Source organism: Ciconia boyciana, chromosome 23 (assembly GCF_034638445.1).
Source record: "Ciconia boyciana chromosome 23, ASM3463844v1, whole genome shotgun sequence".
Lineage (NCBI taxonomy): Eukaryota > Metazoa > Chordata > Aves > Ciconiiformes > Ciconiidae > Ciconia > Ciconia boyciana.
This window is the reverse complement of record NC_132956.1, coordinates 2,783,722-2,808,073: the sequence shown is the minus strand read 5'-3', so window position 1 is coordinate 2,808,073 and position 24,352 is coordinate 2,783,722. Positions and strand designations below refer to the sequence as shown.

The following is a 24,352-nucleotide window of genomic DNA, read 5'->3' as shown; positions in this document are numbered from 1 at the left end:
CTACCAGGGCTTTGTTACTTTCTCCAGTGGCACTGTCCCTCTGCAGAACTGGAGTCTGAAGGCTCCTGTGGGCTTTTGCTCTGCTTCAGCCTGTTTTGTGCTCCCTGCCAAAACGGCCAGCAATACCAGCAAGCTCCAAGCGTCACTGTCGTCCTCCTCTTCCAGAAGAATTTCTCACCTTACAGCACGAGGCAACGAGAGTTCTTATTTAAAGTAACAGCAAGTTCCCGGTAAAGGTTACTTGCTGAGCTGAGCAGGCTGTAGGGTGGGAGCTGGCATTTGGACAGCCTTAGATTTAACGTCACTCTCCAAGAACTCGTCTTTCACCTGGAATATAGGGAAGGAAAACGGATATTCTACTGGGTCTCGTGGCAGTCTGCATAACGGCTCATTCATTCAAGAACACTTTCCTCCAACGCACGCTGAAGGCTGTGCTATCCCCTTCGCTCTTTAAGCCTTCTTTCACAACCCTTCGCAGGCTTCAGGGGGGCTGCGTCAGGGGACCCGGGGGCAAGAGCAGCTCTCTGCTCCCCGCACCCCAGAAGCCGGCACCCAGGAGGGACCCCGAAGCCGCAGGACAGGGGCACCCTGCCCGGAGACCAAAGCCCCGCACGGAGCCACCGGGCACAACGGCGGCAGCCGCCGCTGCCTCCCGTGAGCCCAGCGCAGAGCCGGAGCCGGCCTACGGACGAAGCGCGGCGGCGGCGGGCACGGCGCGGCCCGGGGCTCTCCCCGCTCCGCGGCTGCCGCAGCCCCGGAGGTGCCGCAGCGCCCGCAGAGCCCCGCAGCCCCGTGCGCGGCGGAAGCGCCGCCGAGCGAGCGCGGGGGGAGCGGGCGGCCCGCGCTCCCGTAGCCCCGCAGGCCACCACCTCTAGAGCGGACCCGGCCGAGGCCCGGCCCCGCCGGTGGGGACAGCGGCCCCAGGGAAGCGCTGCCCGGAGCGGAGCAGAGCGGAGCAGAGCGGAACGGAGCTGCCCCAGCCGCCGGACCGACCGGCCGGCCGGCCGGCCGCCTCCCCACAGCACGCGGCTGCCGCAGCCCCCCGCTGACCCTGCTGCGGCCCCGGATCCCCGGTGCCGCCGCGGCCACCGCCCGCCCGGTGCGCCGGGCACCTCACCGCTGCCCGCCGCGCTCCGCTCCGCTCCGCTCTGCCCCACCGCGCTGCGCCGGACCCGCTGCGGGCTGCCCCGCACCGCCCTGACATCACCGCCCGCCAATAGTGGCCCTGCCCAGCGCGCCGCGCGGCGCCCCCATTGGCTGGGAGCTCGTGGCGTCACGCCTGGCCCCACCCTCCCCGGCGAGCAGCGCACTGCCCACGCAGCCGTGGGTGAGCCGGAAGGCCCCGCCCCTTCGCGGCGCGGAGGCGTGGCCCGGGGGTCACGTGCCGCCGAGCCCACATGGAGCCGCGGGGCGGCCGCCATCTCTCCCGCCGCCGAGCTCGGGGCGCTCCCGGGGCTTTGCCTGCTCCCGCAGCGCTCCTGACTCTCACCCGGGGCGTGGAAGGAAAGGCTCCTCCTCCCCTCTCCCCGCTGTCCGTCCGCTCTCGCTCTGCCGAGGCAGGTGGGGTGCGGCGGCGCCCGAGGTGCGCTCCCGGCGGGTCCCGTTCTCCCCACCTGGAGAACGGACAGGTTGCGCAGGTCACAGGGCCCTCCCCGTCCCCGCCGGCGTGGCCAGCCTGGGCAGCGGGGCTGCCGGCCCACCCACAGAGGTGTTCCGATATCCCCCCCCCCCCCGCACCGATGCTCGGCACCTCCGCGGGGGAGGCTATGCCCAGCCCTACCTCCGAGGTGGGGCAGCTGAAAATGACCGTGGAACAGCAGCCCCGGGGCATTTTGTCATTTTAACTCTATAACTTATTAATTAAGCACAGCATTGGCACGTTGTCTATCACTCTGGGACCGAGGCCCAGGAGCACTGAGACGGTACGAGCGGTACCCGCTGGCTTTCAGGCCCCGGTGCCAGACTCAAGGGCGTCTCTGCTGTACTTCAGCAAAGAAAACCGGGAATATTGTCACGTCCTCACTTGGCATCGGTTTACGCCAAACTGTCCCACAACAAATACACACATAAAAAGCAGTAACTCCTGCTACAGAGGTCAGTGCCTCACTGCTCTGTAGAACTCTGTATTCCTGAATGAAACCAGCTCTTCTGATTCATCTTTTCCTTTTATTTCCCTTTTTTTTTTTTTTTAATTTTTACTTTTTTGCACGAGTGGAACTTTTGACCAGTTGTTGTTTTTCCTTCCTGCCTTTCCTTTCCTCCCAGGAAACAGTCAACAGCAAGTTATTACCCAGAGTGATTACGTGATCCCTAGCTCCATGCCTTGGCGAGAGGTCTCGAGCCAGTAACGGTCACTGTGGCACAAGCATGCGTGCGAGGGGAAGAGGGAGGGCGGCACCGGAACTGCATTCCCCCCCAGATACACTGAGTCAAGCGTGACCAGGCCTGGTGACTTCATTTCTGAAAATAAGGAAATGAAGGGAGTCATGGTCAATGGCAGCAAGAGAGCGGCTGTGATCGAGACCCCTCTAAAGATGTGGGCTGTGCTACTGCATTTCTTTCTGCTGATATTAAAAATTGAGCACGGGGAGCGTCCTTTCCCGAAATACATGTTGCTTTGGAAGAAAAGAGTGACTGGCACATGTGAAGCACAGCAGGATATATAATTGTCTAAAGCAGATAGCTCAGATAAACCTACTTAGGTCTTCTAACTTTCTCAGGCCCAAAAACCTTTGTAAATGTGTCTCTTCTAAGAAAGTTGAATTTCTGGAGCAGATGTGCAGAGTGCCGCTTCACTGTGATAAAGTAACTGGCAAAGCGTGCTGGGTTTTGTACCTGTCTGCTGCTACACAGTCTACCTATCTACTTGAACCCCATATTTCAAGGGGTGATGAGCATTTACAGTCATTTAACTAATTGTCAGGACCTCCTGCTGTGACGCTGGCAAAGAGACATCAAAGAAAACTTGAGACATAGAGACACGATGTCTTAACTAAAGCCGCAGCACTGTTCCACACTCAAGCTGGGAGTGGAGTTCCAACTCCTGTCTCCAACCCTACCCTCCGTTTTCCTTTGTCCAAATAAACCTGGTCTGTAAGGCTCTCTTTCCGCCTTCATCTTTCCTTCCTGACTTGGAAAATCCGTATCTCCCCCAGAGCAACCATTCTTCCCCCACCTCCCTAAAAACAACGCGCACCAAAATGTGACCTTGTTGATTAACAGTCTGGCCAGCTGCACGCTCAGGAAGTGGAAGCGTGGAGACAAAAGCCGCCTGAGACAAGAAAACAGAAATAGATAAAATCCCCACCAGCCATGTTGACGCGCAGAGATCAGAAAGGCAGAGGATGAAAGGGCAGGAAATGGGTTTCCAATTGCCGGGTAGCAGGTACCAAAGGCAACAAAACACTTGGAAAGGAAAGAGTTTACCATTGAGCTACACTGGATCATGGAATGGTGTGCCCATGTGTTTTACAGCAGCCACGTGACTTTAGCACTACCAGGCTGTCCAGCTCTGGGCAAGCACTCAGTAACAGCCTAGGAGGCCACCATGGGCACAGGATGATTTTGCTCTTTCCACAGAAGAAGCCAGCAAAATAAAGTGGTTCGGCCAAAGTCACACAAAAAAATCCATCTAACATAGAATTTGCCGGTGTCCTGTCAAACCCTTTGCTCTCTGTTCTAGCTCCACTGCTGTCTGTCTCATCTAAATGATGATCTCAATGAGTCACAGCTGCCTTTGACCAAGGATTCTGAGGGAACCTAGTTCTTCATTTCTTGTAACCAGGAATCTCAACAGGCAAACTCAAAGACTGAATAGGTTATGGATGATGGCTTACCCCTACAGTCCACAGCAAAAGCAGCTCATGAGAGCAGGGAACAGCGTCAGCAGCTGACCCTAATCTCATCCTGATCTGGGAGAAGACATGCAGACCATGGAAATTCTGTTTTACCAGCCTCGAAGCAAACAAAACCACCACCATCCTTTTTCCAAAGGTCCAAATGACTACCGCCCCCAGCTGCGTTCATGTGTCACCCACGTGCTGTGTCTCCTGCGACAAACATGGGTCACCCTCAGCCAGGTACATCCCTAGGGCTTTTTGCCACGTGAGAGCATCTGGCAGAGGGGAGCTGAAAGGTCCTCGCTTCCTGCGTTCCACAAGGCCAGCGGTTCCTGTGTCAGCAGCTGCTGACCCAGCACAGACACCTGTCAGGGAGGGACTGAGGACATGCCTCGCATTTCTGCTTTGTTCCAGATAGAAGCTGCAAATTCATTTATATTCAGAAATTAGGCTGAAGAAAGGACTAACACCACCAGCCTGCTGGACTGATCAGTGTCTGCTCTGATATTAAAAAAAAAAAAAAGTGTAAATGAAAATAATTTCTCAACTCCCCCGTTTCCTACTCCACAAAGATCCTCCACTTCCCAAAATCCCAAAGAGGACATTGGATTAACCTTTTCTGGTGTCTATATACAGCTAGGCAGTACTGTAGTAATAACATTTAAAAATCCAAGTGGATTTGGAAGGATAAAAGTGCTCCAGGGCAAATAATAATTATTATTCTTGAGTACTTATACAGCTTGTCAAGTAGGCTGAACTCAGACCTCTGCTGAAGCTAGACTAAGATCAGTAGGTGAGCTAGTAAGTTTAAAGGTAGTTTAGACAAGCATGTGCCAGATGTAGTGGGTGCAGTACAGCTATAATAGTTAGAATCTGGAAAAAAACATTCAGGTTTTCTTGTATGGGCTTTCTGGAGGAGTTCATGCCCCTTACTCTGGCCACTGCATCAATCTGTGATGGTAATCCACTGCTGCCTTTCTCTAATCATCTTCACCATACAGAAAACATGAAAATAACCTGTTGTAGCTGTGGTAACTGGACAGAGAGCATGTAGAGAGCGTCAGCACTGACAGACCGTCAGCACAGTCACCGAGCAGAGGATTACTGCCATGAACTAGAAGGAGCTTTTTTGGTTACTGGGTTAAGTAACCGAACTGCAGCCAGGCCCCTCCATATGGTTGCCTTTCTAGTGCAAGATCAGGCACGGTGTTCAAGTGATCCGAGTATTTACAGGGCTACAATAAACCATAAAATTGTGTTGAATTAAAAATATAAATTCCAAGATGTGTGAAAAGCCCCCTGGGATATGCTACATGACTTGCATGTTGCTTCTCATACCCTGTTGCTCAGGCCTTGACCAACTCATAGGTAAATCCATCAGTGACAAAGAGCATTTACCCTTTGTCCCCTACCCCCTGCATTAACCACCCTTCCATGTGGTCATTTTCCTTCCTGCTGAGAACTGACTGCAGCTTCCTCTGGGGCCCACCATCACAGCTCTTAAATCAGCCAGAGTGATCTCTACTGAGTGAAGCAGGTCACTCCCTTCCCCACCATGCTGAGCTCTTTATCTCTGCCGCCCCTGCTACCCTGGGAAGCTGTGGAACCGGAAAGCGGAGCCAAGCCCCCTGCACGGCAACTCGGAGGACACACAGCCTTCCCTGTGTTGTTCAGTTAAGGAAAAGAATTCCCTGGGCAGCACTTCTGCACGCCTCTAGGCCTTGCTACGGGCACTGAGAGATGCTGGCATGCAACTACCAATGCTGTACTAGAGACCTCACAGGTCACGGCAGCACAGTTTCTTTAAACGGTTATTGTGAGAGCCTGAATTTGGGGACTGAAGTGACAAACATGTCTGTAAAAGCTTCAGCTTGCTAGCAATCTCTGCATAGGAGCTGCGGATGGGGACTGAATGCATTGGCAAGAATTCATGCAGGGTCCAACCTGGCAGCAGTAAGCAGTACTGAAGACCACTGAAGGTCAGGATTAAGGGTCACAGGCTGAGCTATGGGCGAGGACTACGCCCCTATAATGGCAGAAGATACTGCAGGCTATGACTGAGCAGCCTCCAAATTCCTCAGTGGATGTCTTGCTCTATGGCACTGGTAAGACTAGAGCTCGGTGGCATGGGCTGAGCTGAGTGGGGAAGCTTTCACAGCACCTGCTCGAGAAAATGGATTTCACCAGCTCCATGAAATACCAAATAAAATGGCAAAAGAGGAGCCAAGAACGCAACTGTCAAATGCAAGGCTGGAGGAAACAACTTTGTAAACACCTTGTTCCTGCATTCTCTTCCAGCTCTGTGCCTGAACTCTCCATGGTCACTTGAGGCTGAAAATAAACCAAGCCCTTTTAAATAGAGGCCAGCAACAGAGCTTTCTTTAGAAAATGCAGGTGTGGAACATGACCTTTTCTCCATCATGTAGCAGGCCTGCATGACCCTAAATCAGCTGGTCTGCTAGCTAGCAGGCTGCTGTGGCTGGACAACTACAGACGTGTTACTTTGAGTAACTGTTGTCAGAGGAATGGCAGCTTTGTCGACTTGCCTACAAAGAAGGGGAAAAAAGGAAGTTGCTATGGATATAACACAGGAACACGTTAACACACTGGCACTGGACTAACACAAACAGCGTTCAAAACCCCATTAGGTATGACACCAAGTTAGGTGTCTTCAGAGCAGAAAATCAGGCTTTTCCTTCTCTGATGAATCAGAGGTAATTGCTCTACATGCTCAAAGCACAGTGACTCATTACAAAAAAAAACCAAAACAACAAATAGCTCACAGAGCTATTACTCTGTGTTTTCATGATGTACTTGGCATTATCAAGTAACTACTCATACAATGCAAAGCTGTATATGATCTTAGCAGAAAAGGCCAGCACATCATCCTCACACTATTATTTACATGATGACACTAAGATTTCAAGTACCACTCAAGATGACAGACATTCACTGAAAACATATCATGGGAGCAGTAAAAGGGGGTGGAAAGAAAGCTGCTCTGTCAGGAGAGGTGTGCAGACACCAAATCATTGACTGACCCTTCAGAATTGTGCCAGATGAGCATGACATGGCAGCTAATATGATAAAATAAGGAGACCTGAGAATACAAAGGGCAAAGCTGCTGCATGGAAAAAAGCACAGACAATTATCAGAAGTGACTGGAAAAAATGGGCAGAGGTGGGGAATGCGCTTTTTCACCATTGGATCCTGCAAGATCAGTCTGTTTCAAGCACTTCGTTTAGTGGCTTCAGGTTGCAGTAAAGCTCTGTTGAACATTTACTCAATGCAGAGGCACTGCATGATTTCAGCACTGGCTGATGAGCAGCACTTAATGAGGCTCTGCAACAAGCTGCATTAGTGAAACCTCACAGCACACATTTGCACAGTACCTGCCAAAAACAACCCTGCCTTCCCAGTGCTGTTTGCCCTTCACTTTTCCTTCAGCAGCAAAATTAATTTCCAGATCAATGTCCTTTAAAGAAACAATCCTCACCAAAACACAGAGATGATTTTTGGTTGGGCACAGGACATTACAAAATATAAAGGACGCTTTATGTCTTTAGGACCCATTTGCTGTTACAACAGGCAACAAATCCCTCCTTCCACACCACAACGCAGCCTTCACTGCACAACAGCATGACCCAAGTTAGGATTTTCGCAGCCTGTGCCCTACAACAGAATCACAGAACGGTTGAGGTTGGAAGGGACCTTGGGACATCATCTAATCTTTACTCCCAGGATGCTGTTGTCCTCCTTTGCCTCCAGAGCACATTACTGGCTCATGTTCAACCTGTCCACGAGGACCCCCGTGTCCTCCTCTGCAAAGCTGCTGTCCAGCCAGCCAGTCCCCAGCATGGGGTTACTCCTCCCCAGGTGCAGGACTTTGCACTTCCCTTCGTTGAATGCCATGAGACCTGTTTTTGCATTCTCCAGCCTGTCGAGGTCCCTCTGAATGGCAGCACAACCGCTGGGTGAGTCAACCATTCCTCCCAGTTTCACATCATCTGCAAACTTGCTAAGGATGCACTGTCCCATCACCCAGGTCATTAATGAAGATGTTAAACAATATTGGCCTCATACTTCCATAGTCAAAGTGAAGGCTTTAGACTCAGTTGTCTTTATAGACACTTGCCAGAGAAAAAAAAAAACCAAACAACTTTCCTCCACCTCCCACTCCCGGGGATGTATTTTGCTCTGCGCTGTACCCTGACACATCACTTTTGCTGCGTCTGCAGCAGGCATTTGCAAGAGGAATGACACCTTCACAAAAGAGCCATAGACATGTGGCTAAACAAATTAATGACATTAGGGCACACAGACAAAATGCAATAAACCGTAAAAGATGCAAGCTATTTACTACCCAATAATGCATAAACAGAGTTAGCTAATTTTGTATAGGAAGGGGAGCACCAGGGAGGGTGCAAAGATTAAAGCAGGCTGGAAAATATGTGGATTTGTTTTGATGGAAACTTTATGACTTGCTCTAGTGTAGAATCAGGTGTGGAAATGACTTCATTGCAATTATACAGTTACATAAAAAGACTAAATAATAATCAGGAAATAATCTGCATTCCTTGTTTTATTAGATGAAAATGCCGATCTGGTTTCAATTATTTAGTAGATTGATACAGTTTTAGCCCATTGGCCATACTGATAAGATCAGACTGCAAATAAATAGAGAATGGTGAACGGAAAGAATAGGAATCACAGTTCCATCACTGTTTTTCAGGATATGTTTCAGGGTATTTCCTGTACATTCCAGGACATTTTACCATATGAATTTAGAGCAGAACAACCACCCATTCCAGTGTATAATTCAAGTTCTGAAAAAGAGACGCACATCTCTGTGACAGTGCAACAGGAGGAGTTGCACTAGTACCTAACAGCAGAGTCTGCAAGTCAGTACAACAAAGCAGTTTTCACCCAGTCTTTACTTTGGCTAACATCTGGTTCTTAATTCTTTCTTTGTTTAACTAATAATGGTAACCCCAACTGAAGAGACTATGAAGGCCAAAAGAATGCTTAACCCTTTAGAGCTAACAAAGGCAGGCATGCTAGTGCAAGAAGTGCAAGATTAAACAGGGTCAACATCAACGGCCTGTCTATGCTAGGATTCCCAAAGAGCTGCGTCAACAGAAGTACTGCTGTAAAGTGAAAACTGCTTGCATAGGCGGTGAGGGAACAAAGACACTCTGCTCCCACTGAACTGGAAGAAACTGAAGGGCTTCACCATCTTTCACAATCAAGTTCTCAGAGGAACAAAAGAGAAACATACACTACAGAAACTGATTCAGTGAAAAGAAAATATATACAAGCAGACAACACTGATTAAGTTCCTTATTTAAAGCTGCAATTCCTTATTCTGACACCCAGCTGCACAACATACCTTGGGCCATACCAAAGAGTGAGAGAGGAGGAAAAAAAAAAAAAGTCACTGAAAAGACAGGAAGAAAAGTTTTCAGCACCTCTGAGATCAGGGCAACATCAGTTAAAGCAACGTAGCTAGGACTTCTGGAGCTCAGTACTTTAAAAGAGAGTCAGAAATCAGTGCATGTATGGGAGAACTTAGCAGTATCAAGTTAACACTGACACTGGTTGAGAGCACCGTTGATGCTGGCTGAGAGCATCACCTGGGGAAGAAGCCCGCACCAAGCAGCAGTGCAACAAACTGAGTGTAACTCTACCAATTACATGAAACCTACACCACGTGACAAGCCTCTCATGTGAGCTTTTGACAGACACATCATTTGTGAAAGATCAATTAACTGTATAAAATAAGTTTGTCAAAAGCACACATAGGAAGAGTCTCCTCTTTTACTGATAGGTGAGTGACTGCTGATTATAGCTTAGATTTTTAAGTGACTACCAATTTCAGAGGCTTAAAGAAAGCGCTGACAAAATTAATACCATCATATTAATGGCTGCATGTCAGACCAGGGAGGAACAGAAATCAGGGCTATTTGTTGTTCTTATAACTTTCTGGCAAACTGTACATTTGCCTAAAGCAGCAACCAGCTGTTTTTCCATCTGTATGTAAACCACAACATGCAAAAAACCGAATTCCAGACATAGCTCAATGTGCAACACACAACTGTATCTTATGGCCCAGACCCCTGCCATCCCAGAATCCACCTTAGTAGCTGCTCTTCTCGGGTGTGTTTCTCACAGCTCGTGGGAGTTTGTGTGAGGCTCGGGAAGCTTGTCGATGTCACAGTTCTTAATCAGCTGAAAGAGGAACTCGATCTGTTTCTCGTAATTCTCAACTGAGATTCTCTCATTCAACCCATGGATCCTGGTAGAAAGAGAAGAATGTTTTTCATTCCAGTGTGCATTTGTGACTCACCTGCATATAGTCAGCACCCTGCTTGCCTGTTCACTTCATAAAGCAATGCACAACATAAAAATACAGCAATGTACAAGAAATACTGCACTGTAACTGCAATGTCTGTTCCTCAGGCCAACCAAATTTACTGATTCTAAGGCTCAGAGCACAATAACTAAGTCCATCGTGTATGTGGAAAAGAAAAAACAGTATTCCAGCTCTCTGCCCATTTCTCGGCCATTTATGTCACTGTCCTGTACAGCTGCGAGAGCACTCTACTCCCGTATCATCTGCACCTCAGTAAAATGACAAATCTATCACATGCCGAATAAACAAACAGTCCCTTGCATGATGATGATCTTTGTTATCACTTTATCCCAGGAAACCAAACTTCCAGCTTTAAGAAGCAAATGAATTCAGAGTGACATGCATCCAAACATACGGATAAATCTCTTAAACAAGGCCAACTACCAGAACCACACCTTTCACACTGCTGCACTATGTAAAGGATCCAGTCAGCTTCACAGCATTGCTGTACTACCAAATGGGCCACCTAAATGAGGTCTTGGCTGCATTTGAAGTAAAGAAGAGTAAGGGCTAACACTCTCCCAGTGTAATTACTATCCCCTATTTGTGCAGCACCCAAATCTGCAGGAAATGGGTGGCCTAACAGAATATGAGGCAACACCACCACCATGCCAAGGTATACAAGGCTGGGTTTCCTTCTTCTGCCTAACGCATATCAATTTTCTCTTTCACTAGTCCCCGCCCCAAACAGCTGCCCACATGCAGACAGAATACAGTACCTGGGAAGATCATCTGATTTCAAGAGCAGTGGGTTAAATCGATAAATGGCATTTGTGATGTTAGTGAAATGCCTGCTGTCTGTGTTTCCAATACATGTGCCTGGAAAACAAACCTTGGGTTTACTTTGCATGAGAGCAGCATTTTAATGACCCACACTTTTCCCAGGAAAGGCATCTGATAACACTTCCATATGACCCCTAGCTACACCAAAAGCAAAATCACTGGAAACAGTTTATTGGTACGTCCTGGAAGAAGAACATTCTCTCCTTCATGAACAGAAGGAACTGAACACACAATTCAATCATTCTAAGAACAGCCATGATACTCAGCCTCCACAAAAGTTTAAGCTTCAAACTGCAGTCCAACAAACAGTACAGAACTAGGAAGGAGCTGCAAGAAAGGGAAGGGGCTGGGATCATAAGGAACAATACAGAAAAGCAGGAATGGCTTTGCCAGCTATGAAAACAATAAAAGAAGAGCTAAAGCAAGAAGACCTCCTACTCTCCCTCACAATTCCTTTCTTCCCTGAAGAGATTCCTTTGTATGTGCAAAGAGTCAAATTCAAGGCTCATTGTTTCTGTCAGTTTCCTGTTTGCTTTTTTACTTCCACTACTAAAAAACAACATTAAAACTTTTAAAACATAAAGAGGGAACGGAATAAAAAGAGGAAAAAACAGCTGTTTCCAGTAGTTAACAGCTGGGGTGGAGAAATACACAGAAAATGGAAACAAGTCAATATTGGGGGATGGGGGAGAGACAAGCAGAGCGGAAGCTGGAGGGGAAACAATAATCATCATGTGCTTGCTGTTACCTGGGACTACACTGTCAACATCTGGGAAAGTATCCAGAATGGTTCTTTGAAAAATATGGACTCCAAATGTCTGGTCATCCCAAGGACTGATGGGGAGTGGGTCAAAGGCCTCTACCACATCAATCTTCACTCTGTCATCAGCAACAGTATTTCTAACCATCTCTAGCACCTATGGGTAAAACACAGAGATTAAATAAGCAAAGAAATGAGAGAGCACCCTTTCTAGATGTCAGCAAATGTTCCACTTTCCAGAAAACATTTGTCTGTGAAATGCCAACTGTGGCTGCAAATACAGGTGCATGGTTAGGACTGAAACTGCGTGGCAGTCTCTCCTCTTACTCAGTGCATGGCTGATACTTAAGCTAATTTTTTGTCCCCTAATGCATCAGATGCACATCACTGTCTCAAGGTATCCCTGAACTGCTTCAGTCCTGAAAGGCAGGTGGTCAACCCGCTGCTACTTGGTAGCTGCGTCATCCAAGTAAACAACCCAGAAAAAGCTTCCAGAAAGATAAACTTTCAGCAAAGGTTTGGGAAGGGAAGATACTATTTACTGACAATGTTTCACAGCTGTCCTTGGCTGGACAGGCGTGCCATACCTACTGAAATGTGCAAGACTCCCATATTCTCACAGGTCACAAACTTTAACATTTCCATTCCATAATGACATATGATCCATGTGCTCTTTGGCACAAAAAGACTTCTGAAATCTGCTCGATATAACTGCAAGACACACTTCCAAGTTTGGTCTGCCTCTTGCTCTGCTCCACATTCAGAAGCCGTAGCAAACAATGCACTTTGCAATCCATCTCCAAGGAGGAGAAAAGACATTAGATAAGCTGTGTTTCTGACAGCCTCCATAAAGGAGCAATTCCCAAATCTTCCCCTTCCACTGCTTGTATCAATACAGGGAGAGACGAAAAGAGTATTCCTGTGGAACAGATCTGCTGCCACAAATGGCCACATGCCACTCTGCTCAGACAGGGATGGAGAACAGTCCCGCATCTGGGGCTACGGTACGTACCTCAGTGGCCTTCTCTGCAGAGTGGATCCGGAAGTTCACGGTTGCTTTTGCAGAAGATGGGACGACATTTATCTAGAAAAAAGGCAGGACCAAAACATAAAAGGAAGTTAAAAACACATTAAAATGCCAACTGCAAACTGAGAAACTGCCCAAACAACTCCAAGCCTCAGACTAATGCTTCACTCTGTTTCTACTAAGTGTGACAATCGCTTTCTGTACTCTGTGTTCAAATCCTGTAAAACTCATCTATAATGCAGATAACTACACAAAGAGATACTCATTGATTCAACAAAAATGAAGTTACATGTTATATAAAGTTTTCCTCTTGAGATAAGCCCTCTCCCTTCAGAAACTTTATATTGAGAAATTCTGGAAGTTTTATGTTGTTTTTTTTAAGCAATATTTTTACCTAATTGCCATATTACTTTTCCTCAAGTATGAGACATGCCAGTCGCTTAACAAATGATGTTACTGAAGACACATAACTCTTCTTTTCTACAGAATGAATATTTATAATTTTGTTAAACAAAGAAGGTATAATCTTTAGGGAAAAAACCCAAGAAACCAGGGTGTCACTTCTCTTCTGGCCACTCAGTGTCACTGTTCAGCCACTGTATCTCGTTTTCTTGTCCAGTGATGCTTTTCAGCAACAGATTTTTTCAGGGACACACCAAACAGCCTGTTTATTTTCCAGGGCTACAGTATTTTTGGATAGCTACACCTTCTTATCAGGGCAAGATCTGCCTGTATCAGCCAGAACCTGTTATCTCTCAGTCCAAGGTACACACTAACCCTACTCGAATGAAGGTAAACGCCAGACCGTGCTCACAAACACACGATCCCATCTGGGCTAGGGAAGTGTTTATGACTGTGCCATCGTTTCAAATACTGTCATCGATACTTTGTATGATTCCATAGAAAACACTCTTTCTTGTCCATCCTAAAATCTAAACAATGTTAACACCAGTTTACAGAGATCTTTTTGTGACAGAGATCAGACACTTCTGAAAGAAGTAATTTTCAACTGTAGCTAAATCCAAGCCACATCCAAAGTAAAAATGAGACTGGTGGTGACACCACACAGGGTCTAAGACCAGGGCCGGTACTGATCATATAGCTGGATATAAATAGGTGGAAACCAAATGTCCTAATTGTCTCATCATACGACATGGAGAAAAATCAAACTGAAGCTACCTTGATTCCTGCGTTAAACATCGTGACTGCAGTAGTAGTTCGAATCAAGGCATTGGTGGAAGGTTTCCAGGCAAGAATTCTACAAAAAAGAAAAAAACCTATGTTTCAAAGAAGTTTAATATCGATAAAACATAAGCACCACAATTACATAGGCAATAAGCTGAATGATGGCCTGTTCAATTAACAAAGTGGTTATTAACAGTAAAGCACTGAAATGGTCTAAACTATGAAATGGTATAACTGGTTTCCTGGGAAGACTAGAAATGGCTACTGGTCTTCATCTTTTAAGGGTGAGAGACTGGGAATGTTCATCAAGGACGCATTTTCTTACCTGCTGACAATAGGCGAAAACAGCCATAGATTGCTCATGACGACATTGAGAGGAAACCTGAACTAAGCGGAACAAACAAAACCACAAATCAGAAAATTTCCAGTTTTCAAGAAGACAGTGTAGTCACTTAGCTATGGCTGAAACAATTCCAGCAGAAACAATTTTCTGGGAGAAAGGCCAGCTTAAGTCTTCTCCTTTCCAGGAACTATGTAACTGTGCTCTAAATTCATATGCTGGGTTACTCTTCACTTATTAATATGAAAATCTGAGAATGAAATTATAGTTCTTTCCTCACCTCTGATGCGAGGTGCTCCATAGTCATGAGTTCTGGCCCATGGCCAAACAGATTGCGCAAGGGATTCTGCTCCAGTCTACAACAAAGCAAATCAACATGTGAAATTTAAAAAATCTCTGGCTATTACTGCTCCAGAAGGTTGATAGGAATTTGATTTGTGAAATGTATCCATGTATTTGAGATGCAATCACACTTTCCTCTCCTGGTAAGTAAATCTGTGAGCACAGCTCCGTGACAGATTTCTGGGCGTTCCAGTCACATGCAAAGATTGTCTTTCAAGAAAGAATCCAAAAGCCTGACTCTTATAAAGAATACATGGAAATTCTAAAAATATCACACCAAATTCCATCGTATCTGTATATATTAAGTTTTTCTAAAATAAGTATTTATTAGCCAATTTGATATCTACACAGGCACATAATGAGATGATTTACCCAGTCACATTCTGACTTTACACCACATTTATTGGATTGGATAATTACCAGCTAGAGGTAGCAGGTATGTGCAAGGATAGATTCCAGAGAAATTCTGCAACCTGAACAAAGCAATGTCTATCGCTACAGAGTAAATTACGATAGACATCACGATGTACCCATTGTCTTGGTTTTAAGGAATCAACTGACACTAGGAACAGCTGAAGTGAAAAGACACTCCAGACATTTGGCAATTGTCCGTTCGCTGGGGATTGCATTTCTGCCCTTCAAAGTGAGATACAAACTTCAATTTCAAATATATAAGGGGAATTTGCAAAATATTCTAAATACAAATATTAGAAAAGAAAGTCACATATCAGTGACTTGGGAGTCCGCTTGACCCGTCTTCGACATTAGATGACAGGGAAGCTCTCACCTGGCCATCGCTGCTGCAAGAATGCCAATACTTGTCTCCTTAGGAGGAAAGGATGAATGTCCTGGCTCTTTTTCCACAGTGAAGTTCAGTGTTATTGAACCCTTTTCTGTGATAGCAATTCTGGTGAATGATAAATAAACAAATGATTAATGCAACTCCAAACACACATGCACAGACTACAGGTAAAAAGAACGACTCTGCCTACTTTTAGTATCATAAAAACACCAAAGAAGCAGCAACAACAAATCCTTAACACAGTCTCTAAATGTTTGGAGGGCTGATGCCTTGGCTGCTTCTCCAGTGAGCAGACTCTACAGCATACAATTAACACGCTTGCGCTAGCTCTAAGTGGAATGTTCTGCTTTTGTCAGCACAGCTATGATGGACAGCAAGCAAACACCGAAGGTCCTTTGCTTGCACTTTGTGCCGCTGCTGTAGCTTTAGCAACGCCAACATTGCTACATGCCTTGAAAATGTATTTTATTGACATTAGCAAGGTCATTCCTCACAAAGTAATTATTGAAAATGGATCACTTTCATCATGGTCAATTGTGTTCTCTCCTACTTACAAAGCCACTGGCTTCTTCACTCCTGCAATGATGCCATCTAGTATTGCGCTTCCCTCATCTAGGAGGAAGGAGAGTTTCACTCCTCTAGCTTCCAACAGAGCTGCAATCTTCATTGCTCCCTTCTGACCAAACACCTGTGAACATCCAGTCAGAGGAACTGGTCAGATTAAGCCACAACATTGGGAAGAATACTGGAAAACATCTTGCTGTTGACAGTGACCAGTGACCATCTGTCTCTTTGTACTGTTTCCTAGTGGGTATACCCACAACAAAAGTGGAATATTTTTGTTAGCTCTTCCTGATCATTTGGAACAGCCATGCAAATCTTAGGTCAGCTTTTCATGTATCATATATACTCCAAAATGTGACTCCTGCTGCACCCTCCATGCAGAAAAGAATTTGAAATAACACCCTACTGTTTTCTTTTCTCTTTGCTCATCACACCAAACCCTTTGTCAATGTCACTTAAAACCAATCAATCAATATATAGCTATGACCACGTGCCTGACACAGTATCTGCCCACATAACCAAGAAAAACAGGAAAGACTTTCTAGCTAAACAATGTTTGAAAATGAAGCCGTTACATACATGAACAATGCAAACAACTAGTTGTTTTGATGAAATGAAAGAAAATACCTCTTCATCATGTCCAATGCCAATATAGAAAGATCTGCGGGGTCGGTAATTTCTTCTCAGCAAAAATTCTAGAGCTTGCAGAATACCCTGCAGAAAAAAAAAGCAGAATGTATTGTACTATTCTTTGTGTAAGGAGAATAAATGTAAAAGAATGCAATGTAACGTAAAAGAAATATGATGCATTCAGAGCCCTTAAGGAAACTTTGTCCTGTTCACAGTTGAGCTTTTATTTCCACAACTCCTACTGATTATATTAATATTCTCTGGAAAACACACAGCAATATTTTTGATCAATAATGCTTAAGACTTAGTGTGCTACACAGTGTCAGCGTACATACACAAAATACAGTGTAGGCTTGTTCTTGCTACTGATGAAGTCAGTGACAAACTGCACAGGAAGCATGACAGAGTTATAATTATCCAAGGAATTCACTGTTCCTTTAAACTGTCTATCCTACACGCAGTTTGGCTCTGACTTGAGCTACCGAATCCATCTATTTTAATAAGCAGTATGTTTTGTACAAAAAGTGCTAAGAAGACAGAAACAGAAGAACGAGAAATTTAATCTGAAGAATGAGAAATGAAATCTATCATTTGCTGCATTTTTCCATCTCACCTGTTTTTTCAATTTAATCTAGTTAATTTTTTACATTTCAGCAGAAATTATATTGCTTCTACCTTGTCAGCACCCGTTTTCGCCGTGTTCACTGAAATTGTTCATTTTTATTGTCCATTTGTGGAGTTACTTGTGCAGTTCACAGTAGAAGGAAGCACCAAAACAAAGTTTTAAGTTGCAAGGTTTTGAAATTGATTATTAAATAACCGGGAGAAACTTTCTAGGAGTATGGCCTATGCCATAATAAGCAGCCACAGCATCTGTGACACTGGTTTGCTAAACATCTGTTTAAATTTAAATACAGGGCTGTCATGGCAGTAATCTTTGCAAGTCACAAAGAACCGTTTTCCTTATTAATTTTCCCATCAACCTTTTATCAAATGAGAAATCCTTCACAGATCCTTCTTTTTTTGTACTTTATTCCTCCCAAATGTACTTAGTACAACAGCTCTTTGTTCTGCCACAGACTAGATAATAAAAGGTACAAGGTTATTTGACTACCATATTAAATAAACATTGTTTATTTTGAAACTCAAGCCTTTTCAAAGGGCCAAGTTTGGCTTTGAATGCCCATATGACACCTGGGAAAAAGTAAAAGGTCTATCCCTGGTTTCAAACACAGCATTTGACATAAAGTTTAAATGTGGCATTTAACCAAGTACATCTGCATCTGTGAATGTTTTTCTGTATCTTCTAAGAGCTTTAACTCTGCTTTCTTTGGTAGTAAAAGACCACTCCACTTCATCCCTAGGAAAAGTTGGGTAAAAACCACAGGTCTTTGGGATTTGTCACTAACATCCTGAATTTAACTCTTTAAATGACAGCTAAATGAGAGAGACAATATAGTAAATCTCAACAGATTCCTCCAATCTGCTTTTTTCAGGCCTTGTATCTCTCTGAAATGATATTACCAAGACGACGTACTATGGCAGAGTTTTTGTTATCCAGCGTTCCTCGTCCATAGATGAAACCTTCATGCTCTGCAGCTGAGAAAGGAGGGAAATCCCAGCCCTCTGGGGGAGCAGGCACAACATCCATGTGTGCAAGCAGCATATAGGGCATCATTTCAGGGTTAGAACCCTGAACAGTAAAGAGATGGCTGTATTTCCCAACAATTTCATGTTGAATGAACTTTGAAGAAAATACAGCCGGGAAGACTGTTAAGAAAAAAATTAAAAACACAAGAAAAAGCAAAATTAACAATAATGTCCAATTTTATCACTATATACTCCATAGAGTAGTCACCTATTTAGCCTCAAGGGGAGCACTGTAAATACGACTGACCACAACAAATTTGCTTCAGGAAGCAGATGTGCAGCTTCGTTCTCACACTTCTACCAGTCCATCTCATCTGGTATTTAACACCTTCCCAAGCAAAACCAGGAACTGTTGTTCACCAGTGCTGCAGCCGTTTTGCAGGTAGCAATGATGGGACTGCCAAAAAAGCAGGCTGAAGCAGGGATGGTCTTCCTCCCTTTTTTTTTTTTTTTTTTAATCGGCAAGGTCATTTAACCACCTCAAGGACCAAAAGCCACCATTGCAAAAGACATTTGAACCTTCTCTGTTCTAGCTTTGCCCATTGCTACACCAAAGTACACTGTTGCAAAGGTGACCTACGCATGCCATTTTTGACAGTTCTTTCTTGAGGAAAAACAAAATAAAAATCTGTTCCGTTATATTCAAGAACCACATACACTCTCTTCAATTTGTTTACAAAAATACAACTGAGCAGCAGAGACTGCCAAGAATGAAAGTTTGGTACCTTCCTGAATGTAATTCCCAAATTCTGCCATGGCAGTTGTATTCAAGTCCTCTGGAGATACGGAAACAGTTGGGATTTTAATAGCACCTTCAATGAAATACAAGATAGAAATCATTCGACACTGAAATCTGTCAAACAATACTTGAATTGCATTTCAAAAGGGAAAGTAATATTTATGTTCCTGAATATTTTCCAGGCTTTAAAGATTATTTCACAGGATAGTAAGAGCTGCCACTATCAGAAAGACTGATGTACTTCAGCTGAGCTGTGCACATGCTGCACACCAGTATTTCCTTCCAGTTTCAGCCAAGGTATTTCTCTAGATACTTCTACTCCGTTTTTCATCCTGAAGTGTTGAATGATATTGTTAGAAATGCTACTGTCCAGAAGCAGCTGCATTTTGCTAGGGTGAACTGATTCCTCATAGCCATAAACTATTCTGGCAGCTAAGCAGGCAGCTTAGTTGGCTGTTCAAAGTTCTTTTTCAATAGTAAGTCAGGTTGTGAGGGCAAGACTGTTATAGCACCTTCTTTCATACTGCTCCAACCCTTAAAGATATATAAACAGATAGGTCTTCTGTTGCTCCTTCTAGTCTGCTGTGTCATTTAAACAGGGTCAGACAAGGCTGCTCTTCCAATGTCGAGTCACTGTCATGCAAAACATGGGTATAACTTAGTCCCAATCACAGCTGCCTTTCCTAAGAGCATCTCTTAAGTGAGGTTACAGATTCTTTTAAAGGTTGTGTTATTCAAGAAGAAAGACAGAAATAAGTATCTCTCGTATCCCTGCATCTTCCCATTAAAAAGTATGTAAACACAATTTGCTAGGCAATAAACCTTCCAAAACAACATGAGATTTACAGAACCCAACCCCTACTTGAACAGTCAATGACCATCACCTTCATGCCAGATTGTGGTTTCCTGCAAACTGCCAGCCCTCATGAGACCTAAATACTCTCAAGGTCCTCTGCAATACCCTCAGAAGACTGCGTCAGAGAGCACAAACACACCTTGACTTGTTACAGACAGGCTGCCTGCAGCGAAGCACTGTGCAAGGTTTCAGCCAGCAAGCAAGAAAGAAACCCGACAGTGATTTATCCAGTGGACAAAGAGATGCCTAGCAAATGCAGTCAGGGGGTGCCTGGCACATTCTGCATGTATAACAGGGAAACACTGAAGAAAATCAACATGGGAAGAAAGTTGGCTTCAGGAGAATAAACAACTGGTTTCCTCCAAGGGGAAGGCACCTGAGGAAGTGTCCTTCTTCACTGCTGCCCCGTTCCCACCCCTGCCCCATGGCCGGCCCCTGAGGCCGGCCTCTCTCCCGGGGGAGAGGACCGCCACGGCCCCGGGGCAAGCTCGGGACGCCCCAGCCGCGACGCCGGGGAAAGAGGGGGCCGGCAACCCCCCCCGACCCGGGGGTGGGGGGGCACACAGGCTGCAGACCCCGAGGAGGCCCGGTGGGCCCGGAGGGTGGGGCCGGCCAGGGCGGCCCGCCGGGCCCCCTCACCTCGCAGCGCCTCCTTGAGCTCCAGCGTCTCGCCAGCACTGAAGGCGGCAGTGCCGCCTCGCCGCGCCCACAGCCGCGGGATCGCCGGGGCGCGCAGGACGTAGGCGCGGAGCAGCACGGCGGCCAGCAGCGCCAGCAGCGCGGCACACAGCCCCAGGCCCGCGGCCCACGCCGCCGCCCGCCGCCGCCACCCGCTCCCGCCCGCCATCCCCGGCGGACTTCGGCCGCCGTCGCCGTCCGTCCGGCTGAGGAGCGGACGGGCGTGGCCGAACCGCCAATCGCCACGCACCCGCCCTAGAGAATGGCCAATAGGCTGCTTGGACCCGCCCCCTCCGCGAGTGCTCCTGGGAGTTGTAGTTCTGCGCCGCGGCACATTTGAAATGGCGGCGGGCGGGAGGCTGCCTTGGTTCTCTGTCCCGTCCCTGAAATCGCGTATTTCTTATCTGGAGGGGACGTTTAGGAGCCGCGGCGAACGGTGTCTGGTACCCACAGAAGCAATAGTGGGGCTGTCCCCTCACCCTGGCTTGGGCCGTTCCTGGAGCCTGCTGGGAGGCCGAGAGCACTGGGGCTCAGGATGCTGCTCCCAAAATGACGAGGTGCTTAGGGGGAAAAGGGGTGCCGTGAGGAATAACCACCCCAGGTTCAGAGAGGTGGCGAGAGCCACAGGTTGGGCAGGAGGATGGCGGTGAGGACCAGGCCAAGGGACGGGCCCGAGTCAGGCACGGTGGTGTGCCTTGGGGTGTGCCAGCCCCGCTCCTGACAGGGTTTAAATCCACCTGGTTTTCAAAACGTGTTACTTCTTTCCTGGTTTCACCAGGGAGCGCAATGGAAAAATTGTTCTTCCTTTCTTTACAGCTGTCTTGTACTGAATTTGAAGATTTATCCTATCTTCCCATGGTGTAAACTGTCCTGAGATGCTTAATACCAGATGGGAGCTGCCATGGAAAACCTGCTCTCGAATCAGCAGAAGAAGCAGATGATTGTTCACACATTCTTTATTATCAAAAAAGAATGAAACCAATATTAAATTAAATAAATTACAAACATTTCTGAGCTGGTTAGACATCATGCATTTATCACGTAAGGCTTCAGAGCCATTACACATCAACATCACTGTTACTTTAAGAGCAATAAAGGGACACTGGAAATCAAAATTTTTCTACCCCAGCATGAATTTGAGCTTCCCTAATTCTCTTACCCGGGCACTTGGAAATTAAGACTTTGAACTGGCCACATTGTGCCTCCAGCAATGCCATTTGCCCACTGATGTTACATTTTTTGCCAGAATTGGCCCATGGCTACAGAAATGAGATATCCTTCTTCCTAGGTCATCAGAATCGCAGAGCATATAGTCAGTGCGGCTACTTTCAAGCTGTCCCTCTTGACATCCCATCTATTATGATTGTAGGAACTTCAAGAAATACAATCTATTTTTTATACATGGTCTGTTGCTCTGAGGCTTCCTGCGTTTGGCCTGTCAGGCCCTGAGACTGTGAAATCAGCCTCCTGTAATTAACCTTGAATGAAGAACTGGAAATTGGAATTTTCCTCATTTAACGTGATGCCACCTCAGAGATACAGAAATATTGATTAGCTAGTGTAGGATAGTTTCCTGTTCCATTGCACCAATTTCTTTGTTGCTTTTTCCAAATAAGCAAGTAAAAGGAGCACTCAGGCAGTAACAAAAGACCATGAGTAATCACCCTCAAAGATAATTTAAGAGAATTAATCTCTTGATTTTACCTTATAGAACAAGCTATACATGGTTCTGGAAAAATCACTGCTGTCTAAGATTAAAATAAGTAATAACCATTAGTGGGTTTTTCCTTTTGGAAACTAACCTCCTTTGGTTTTATTACTCTCTCCTGCACCACATAATCAGAAACTGAGGTAGAGAAGTGGTGACTTAGTTAATGAGCTGTTACATAAAACCAAACTGTCAGGGTCCTGATGTTGTTTCCTTAGTGGTTGTCTAGCTATGATGGTTCATGAAGCTCTATTTTCCTTAAAAATGAGACATCTGGGAGCTGCAGGAAAGCCCCACTTTCTCTCCTCAGAAAGCCTTCTGGCAATCTGCTAGTGAATCAGCTCAATAAGGTATATGTACTTCAAAAGTGTACATTAAAGCTTGTTAATATTTTTAATATCTTAGAGTAATAAAATAGAAATAACCTTTAAAAATATAATTTACTCTCATTATTAAGGCCACTCTTTATTTTTTGCATTCATGGAAAGATAACAGACTGTCCAGTTTTACTTCCATTACTGTTCACTTTTTCTTGTTAAATAACCTTTAAAAATATAATTTACTCTCATTATTAAGGCCACTCTTTATTTTTTGCATTCATGGAAAGATAACAGACTGTCCAGTTTTACTTCCGTTACTGTTCACTTTTTCTTGTTGACTCTTGTATTTTATCCCAGTGCTGGAAATACCTTGTAGGGAGATTTGAAATTCAAACAAAAGAAATTGTTTTCATTGCAGTTGAAGACATACCAGTACCTGTCTTAATCTTAAAGTTTTTATAACCTTATTTTCATAAAAGCCATATTTGAAGTTGAAATGCACTGAAGAAGGGTCCCTTTAACCCTTGGCTTATGCTTAAATTTTTCAGGCTCTATACTGTCATCTTGTCATTACTGTCACAACATCAGCACCGGGTAAGAAGGAAAGGCATCAGAGAGGGAAACTAAAAGAGCAGTTGTTATTAGCATCACTCAAATATAAAAGAATGTCAGATTTTTAGAAATGGTTAAGATCTCAGCTGTCTGTCTCTGGGTTAGTGAGGCAGGCTTGTTTGCCTGAGAGGTAGATAGTCCTGGTAGCATCAGTCTGTGGTGAATTTTAATGAGAATCATCCAACATGAAGTAGAGAATTGTTATGGAAATATCACATACTATACAAGAGCTGTCTCTTGCTGCACAAGTGACCATTTGAGAGCTTGTCACCAGAAGCCCTGCATAGCACAGGGTGTCACTTGGGCTGTTCCCTAGTTGCAGGCATAAGATACGCTCAAATTTCAGTTTTACTGCTCTGGATCTATGGCATTATGAAAAGTGTGCAGAAGGGTCTTCCTTCCCTGTCCCTGAATTTGCTACCTGTGATCAAAATTATTTGGGAAAAACATCTTTCCCCAAGCACTCATCCATGTTCTGGTTAAATCTTTTAGTTGCTCCAGTCAACAAGAAGATGGAAAGAATCAGAACACCCTTGGGATTAATGCTTTCATGCCGTTCACAGTCTAAGAGCCTTATCTGAAGCGCCGTTCAGTCAGTAGAAAGATCCCTAAAAAACTTCAGAGGGGATTTGAACTGGACCCTGGGTCTTTTGAACACGTGCTCAACCTCCTGGGCAGGCAGGACAATATGTGCATATAACACACAGTAACAAGGAATTCTTATTTCTGATTACAAACTAGTCCTATTAGTAAGAAAAAAAAAAAAAGTAATCCGGAAAGTAGCCCTACTGAGACCGAGTACCAAGGTCTTCAGGTTATCAGAAATGCAGCACTGGATTGAGGCAGTGGTTTCTGGGACGGTGGGGCACAGAGAGAGCAGTGCAGGGGCTCATAGAAGGGGGGCCACAGGAAAGGCAGAGGTGGTGCTCCACAGACAGGCAGGGAAATTCAGGGGTTTGCACTTACTGTGCAGACACCCCGAAGGTCAGTGCACATTTTAGACCAACGTTACCTTACAAAGCTGCGTCGCCACACCTTGCAAGAGTTGCTTTTGCTCGTTAATCGAAGCTGTGAAAGGCTCTTAATATTTGCTTGTATTTCACTT

General features: G+C 45.4%; 2 protein-coding genes across 4 annotated transcripts in view; both read right to left on the bottom strand.

The window, feature by feature from the left end:
• The window catches only part of SLC41A1 (solute carrier family 41 member 1), a 30,687-nt gene extending 20,692 nt beyond the window's left edge, over positions 1–9,995 (bottom strand). Inside the window, exon 1 of the mRNA XM_072886277.1 lies at positions 9,975–9,995. The gene's annotated coding sequence lies outside the window, so the exon portion shown is untranslated. The remainder of the gene's footprint in view (positions 1–9,974) is intronic.
• Positions 201–20,807, bottom strand: PM20D1 (peptidase M20 domain containing 1). Of its 3 annotated transcripts, XR_012046154.1 has the most exons (16): positions 20,569–20,807; positions 19,060–19,146; positions 18,222–18,454; positions 16,682–16,768; positions 16,045–16,178; positions 15,476–15,595; positions 14,627–14,702; positions 14,332–14,393; positions 14,001–14,079; positions 12,807–12,878; positions 11,783–11,951; positions 10,971–11,070; positions 9,975–10,134; positions 2,291–2,460; positions 1,490–1,613; positions 201–327 (listed from the first exon to the last, which is right to left on the bottom strand). XR_012046154.1 is itself a non-coding variant. In XM_072886275.1 (14 exons), the coding sequence occupies exons 1-13, from the start codon at positions 20,774–20,776 to the stop codon at positions 10,005–10,007; spliced, it is 1,557 nt and encodes a 518-aa protein (XP_072742376.1). In that variant the 5' UTR covers positions 20,777–20,807; the 3' UTR covers positions 1,790–2,460; positions 9,975–10,004. The 3 variants fall into 3 exon arrangements, 2 of the variants coding, with proteins under 2 accessions (XP_072742376.1, XP_072742375.1); XM_072886275.1 differs by lacking the exons at positions 201–327; positions 1,490–1,613 and having other exon boundaries at positions 1,790–2,460; XM_072886274.1 differs by lacking the exons at positions 201–327; positions 1,490–1,613; positions 2,291–2,460 and having other exon boundaries at positions 8,404–10,134.
• Between the last annotated feature and the right edge of the window lie 3,545 nt (positions 20,808–24,352).

Coding starts and splice junctions, on each gene's coding strand:
- PM20D1 (XM_072886275.1), bottom strand. CDS start 20,776: ATGGCGGGCGGGAGCGGGTGGCGGCGGCGGGCGGCGGCGTGGGCCGCG. Junction 19,147..20,568: donor GCTCAAGGAGGCGCTGCGAG/GTGAGGGGGCCC, acceptor ATTTCATTGAAG/GTGCTATTAAAATCCCAACT. Junction 11,952..12,806: donor CTGCAGAGAAGGCCACTGAG/GTACGTACCGTA, acceptor TTTTACCCATAG/GTGCTAGAGATGGTTAGAAA.